We start from the raw sequence: 5,363 nt of genomic DNA, 5'->3' as shown, positions 1-5,363 counted from the left end.
TGATTCGAACCACCACACCTGGTTGATGTTTCCTTCTATTATTACTGTGATTACTAGAGAGTGCCAAACAAATGTAAGGTTTTTGATTAAGGAAAGAGGTTTACAAAGTAAGAAACATCATGGTTTGAGTCAGAACCAAGTAAAAAGACGTAAGTATTCTGGCTAAATTCCAGCATGAATGAATAACATTCTCCAACTTCAAAAAAATTTTTATTATTAGCTAACACTTGTCCATCCCAGCAATAAATACGGTGCATAAAGGGTACAGGCCTCCCTTGGCATGTTGGCAGGCTACACATACTTTCCACTGAGGGTTTTCCTTTCCTTTTCTTTCTGACTGCTGTGGCATACTTTTACAATGTCCACTACTTCCAACGCCCAGAGCTTTTGTAGACCCAGAGTGCCAAGTAGTTACCAAGAACCACAGGGATTAAACATGAACACCTGTAGAACTCCAGGCACTGAAAGAAGCAATGTATATTTAAAACATTTATTAATAGCTGTGTCTGGGATGAGATTGTTCATTCCTTCTAAACTTTGATACTGAGATTAAAACACGCAGTTTCATTAGTTCCCACAAAGCCTTGTTGATAAACAGAAGATGGCTCTTCAGCACTTTAGTTTCCCAGCAGTATAAAAGGCACAGAAGGTAACAATAACACGCAGTACATCTCAGCCACCAAAGCCAGTCCGGAGTCTTTCAAATGTCCCTGGGCCCTCTCTCTATTTCACTCTTTTCCCAGTGGAAAGAAGAGGTGGGGAGCAGTATACAATTTAAAGCCTGTTGGTGAGCGTGTGAATGAATTTCAAGTATGCTAAACACCTCAGTCTTCCAACCTAATTAGAACACGTAGAAAAGAGGCATTTGTAGGACATTTAAAACTTGCAGCGTAGTAGCTCATCTGGAGAGCGCCCCTGTGTGTCCTTGCGGTTCCTGCGCGAGGTGGGTCTTCCTGCCGTGGCCCGCTGCCCCCAGTCCCCAGGCCCGCACCGCGCGGGAGTGTCCAGCTTCGCAGCGGGTCCTCTGCGCCCTGCAGCATACCCAGCCCCCAGCCCGGGTAGCTTCTTTCTACCTGCGACTTCGGACCTGTCTGGGAGTATAAACCCCGACTGGTGAGGACTAGCATCCAGAACTGGAAAGAAATTCTCTTTCTTGTCACAACAGTAAGATTTTGTTACGATATGTGGAAGGGAAGGTCAAATCCTGGGCGATACCGATATTTCCCGGGGATGGAGGAATGGTTGAGATTGTGAATGCTGCTGCTCAGCTCCTCGGTTCAGGCCCCTGATTTGCCATCCCAGCGCCTACTGTGTGCCAGGTTGTCGGCACCGGGCGGAGCCCAGCTCTGTCGAGGTTCAATGCTGTCATGTTAACTCAGCTGTCTAGGTCAAGTTCTTAAGTCTCGGTTTCTTCGCCTGTGAGAACTGTAAGGATTTCAGGTCGCGTGTTAAGATGCAAACGATTAACAAACGTGCAGTTGGGCACACAATAAGGGCTCATTAAATACTGGTGCTTCTTTCACCCAGTCTAACCGAGACAGCTCAGGAGGGAGACAGGTGGCTCAGCTAAAACAGATCCTTTCAGTTCTCCTAAACAGGCGCCGAGTCTCATAGGATGCTTAGCTGGAGACCTGGCGGAGTCCCTGGAAGCTGGCGTGCAGAAACCAACACCTTTCAGGAAAGTGAACTCCAGAGGGACTTCGGGCCAGGGTTTCCCGCCCGGGTTCTCAAGGAGGCCTGATTAGCATTCGCCCCGCCTTCCTCGTTTCCCGGTCCACTATTGGCGGGTGCTCTTCCCTTGCCCGCTCCGGGCGGGGCAGTGCGCCTGGGGAGGTGCGGGAGGCCTCCGGGCAGTGGGCGGGGACCGGCGGAGAGCGCGCAGGGGCGCCCTGCACCCGAGCCTAGGCCGGAGGGGGTGGGGCCCGAGGGGCGGGGCCTCCCGGAGGGCTTTAGAAGCAGGTGACCCGAGCTGGGCGGGAGAGCACAGTCAGCCCGGCGGCCGCCACACCGCTGCCGCTGTGCCCGCTGGAGGTGGGCGAGAGTGCGAGAGCGCGGGGGAGGAGCTGAGCGGGGCGCGCCCGAGAGCGCCGCCGCCCCCGGGACTGCTGGAGCGCGGAGCCCCCTGCAGGGGAGCAGGCGAGCGGCTGGCGGGACGCGGCGGCGGGCGCGGACCATGCAGTCCCGGCCCGGCCAGCGCCGGCTGCTCGCTGTGCGGTGAGGTGGCGGGGTCCCCTCCGGCCGCAGCACCCCGCCTTCCTCAAGCGCTAGTGCTGCCAGGCGTCCTTGCCTTTCGTCCCGGACCCCCGAGCAAGGCACGGCCTGCCCCTGCCCTGCTCCGCCCGATCATGCGGGGGACCCCGGAGGAGGAGAAGGCGAATGACCGGCCTGCGCCGACCTTGGTCGCGGGGCGCCCTGCTCTCTGAAACACCCCCACCTGCTGCCATGTGTCGCCGCCACAGGTACCTAGCCTGCCGCTAAACTTTCCCAGCTCTGGCCAGACGGGGAGTCGCATTTCTGAGCACTCCGGTGTGTCCCGGCACGGCGGCCCCCGGTCCCCAGACATCTGCCCCTCTCAGCAGGATCCTCAGAGGTGAGCTTCCCCTTCTCCCAGTTCTCCCGGTTCCCCTGCCCCTTTCCGGGGGACTGAGCTCCCTAGCCCCGAGGCACAGCCTGGAGGGCCGGGCCTGGAAAGAGAAGCGGAGGCGGACGGGGGGAGGAATCTAAAGTTTGGTTCCAGGAGGTGGAGGGAGGAAAGGAGAGGAGTTAACTTAGAGATTGGAGACCGCTTGCAGGGACTGAGCGGTTGGCGCTCCTCTAAGAGGGGTGGTTGCGATTTTCTTCTCCCCTGCCTTCTCTTTTAAGAGTTCTGTCCCAGGAATCGGAGCCCTCGGCGTCTCTCCGCAGCCCCAGCCGGCGTGGAGCCGAGCGCTGCCAGCCGAGGCAGCGCCTTCCTGGAGCAGTTTATCTCTGCACGGATTTCTTAAAGAGAAAAAGAAACCAACAGGTTGCCAGCCCGGGCGTCACTGCAGACTCCGGAGAGGGAAGCCGGGGCCGGGATTCCTCGGCCGGTGTCGGCCCCTCGGGGGCCGCGGGAGGAGAGAGGACCGAGGCGGCGATGGCTCGGCCTGACCCGTCCGCGCCGCCCTCTCTGCTGCTGCTGCTGCTGGCGCAGCTGGCGGGCCGGGCGGCGGCCGCATCCAAGGCCCCGGTGTGCCAGGAAATCACGGTGCCCATGTGCCGCGGCATCGGCTACAACCTGACGCACATGCCCAACCAGTTCAACCACGACACGCAGGACGAGGCAGGCCTGGAGGTGCACCAGTTCTGGCCGCTGGTGGAGATCCACTGCTCCCCGGACCTGCGCTTCTTCCTGTGCTCCATGTACACGCCCATCTGCCTGCCCGACTACCACAAGCCGCTGCCGCCGTGCCGCTCGGTGTGCGAGCGCGCCAAGGCGGGCTGCTCGCCGCTCATGCGCCAGTACGGCTTCGCCTGGCCCGAGCGCATGAGCTGCGACCGGCTCCCTGTGCTGGGCCGCGACGCCGAGGTCCTGTGCATGGATTACAACCGCAGTGAGGCCACCACCGCGTCCCCCAAGTCCTTCCCGGCCAAGCCCACCCTCCCAGGCCCACCAGGGGCGCCATCTTCCGGAGGCGAGTGCCCCGCAGGAGGCCCATCTGTGTGCACGTGCCGGGAGCCCTTCGTGCCCATCCTAAAGGAGTCGCACCCGCTCTACAACAAGGTACGGACAGGCCAGGTGCCCAACTGTGCGGTGCCCTGCTACCAGCCGTCCTTCAGCCCGGATGAGCGCACGTTCGCCACCTTCTGGATCGGCCTCTGGTCGGTGCTGTGCTTCATCTCCACGTCCACCACCGTTGCCACCTTCCTCATCGACATGGAACGATTCCGCTATCCCGAGCGCCCCATCATCTTCCTGTCTGCCTGCTACCTGTGCGTGTCGCTGGGATTCCTGGTGCGCCTGGTGGTGGGTCATGCCAGCGTCGCCTGCAGCCGTGAGCATAGCCACATCCACTATGAGACAACCGGCCCGGCGCTGTGCACAGTTGTCTTCCTGCTAGTCTACTTCTTCGGCATGGCCAGCTCCATCTGGTGGGTCATACTGTCGCTCACCTGGTTCTTGGCAGCTGGCATGAAGTGGGGCAACGAGGCCATTGCCGGCTATGCGCAGTACTTTCACCTGGCCGCTTGGCTCATCCCCAGTGTCAAGTCCATTACAGCACTGGCTCTGAGCTCCGTGGACGGCGACCCGGTGGCTGGCATTTGTTATGTGGGCAACCAGAACCTGAACTCGCTGCGTGGCTTCGTCCTGGGCCCACTGGTGCTCTACCTGCTGGTGGGCACGCTCTTCCTCCTGGCGGGCTTCGTGTCGCTCTTTCGCATCCGGAGCGTCATCAAGCAGGGTGGTACCAAGACAGACAAGCTGGAGAAGCTCATGATCCGCATCGGCATCTTCACATTGCTTTACACCGTGCCAGCCAGCATCGTGGTGGCCTGCTACCTGTATGAGCAGCACTACCGCGAGAGCTGGGAGGCCGCGCTCACTTGCGCCTGTCCGGGCCCCGACACCGGCCAGCCGCGGGCCAAGCCTGAGTACTGGGTGCTCATGCTCAAGTACTTCATGTGCCTGGTGGTGGGCATCACTTCGGGCGTCTGGATCTGGTCGGGCAAGACTGTGGAGTCGTGGCGGCGCTTCACCAGCCGCTGTTGCTGCCGTCCGCGGCGGGGCCACAAGAGTGGTGGCGCTATGGCCGCAGGGGACTACGCCGAGGCCAGTGCTGCGCTCACCGGCAGGACCGGGCCTCCCGGCCCCGCCGCGGCATACCACAAACAGGTGTCCCTGTCGCACGTATAGGAGGAGGGCTGAGGCCCGGGGACCTTGCTGGAGTTGAAGGAGGGGTGTGTTTTGTTTGGTGGCGTTGCGAGGGTCACTTCCGTTTGCCTACATGGTGCTGGTGCCCCCTCCCGTGTGACTTGGAGAGAGGGAAAAAGGGGCGGTGTCTACAGAGTACCAGTCCCCAGTCTTCTACAAGGCTCGGCTCACATGTATTCTAGTTAGCATCTCTTACTGCCTTCTTTAGAAGAACTCTTTTTAATTTATATGTATTTTAATTTTTTAAAAAACTTTGTTGCATTTTGGCAACAAAATTTACCTTTGCTTTGGGGCATCACAATCCTCAAGCTGGCATTGTAATGAGGTTACCCTTGGTTCAGGTTTTTTTGGACTGTGTGGTCTAAATTGGGAAAATATATTTCCTAGATGTGTCTTTTTTTTTTTTTTAAATGTGAACAGTGAAAAGTTGGGCGGCTGTGACTGGAAAGGTGTGGTGTGGTTTTTTTGTTCA

General features: G+C 58.8%; 1 protein-coding gene across 1 annotated transcript; it reads left to right on the top strand.

The window, feature by feature from the left end:
* Positions 1-1,979: 1,979 nt before the first annotated feature.
* On the top strand, positions 1,980-5,001 carry Fzd5 (frizzled class receptor 5). The gene is made up of 2 exons (XM_008846200.3): positions 1,980-2,590; positions 2,863-5,001. Exon 2 carries the CDS (start codon positions 3,116-3,118, stop codon positions 4,871-4,873), a length of 1,758 nt encoding a protein of 585 aa, XP_008844422.1. The 5' UTR covers positions 1,980-2,590; positions 2,863-3,115; the 3' UTR covers positions 4,874-5,001.
* The last annotated feature ends 362 nt before the right edge of the window (positions 5,002-5,363 follow it).

This window comes from Nannospalax galili, unplaced genomic scaffold (genome assembly GCF_000622305.1).
Source record: "Nannospalax galili isolate Female #2095 unplaced genomic scaffold, S.galili_v1.0 scaffold281, whole genome shotgun sequence".
Classification (NCBI taxonomy): domain Eukaryota; kingdom Metazoa; phylum Chordata; class Mammalia; order Rodentia; family Spalacidae; genus Nannospalax; species Nannospalax galili.
The sequence above is the reverse complement of the archived record's forward strand: the minus strand, read 5'-3'. Positions and strand labels throughout refer to the sequence as shown.

Bases quoted from the DNA above. Each gene is read 5' to 3' on its own strand.
- Fzd5 (XM_008846200.3), top strand. From the start codon at position 3,116: ATGGCTCGGCCTGACCCGTCCGCGCCGCCCTCTCTGCTGCTGCTGCTG.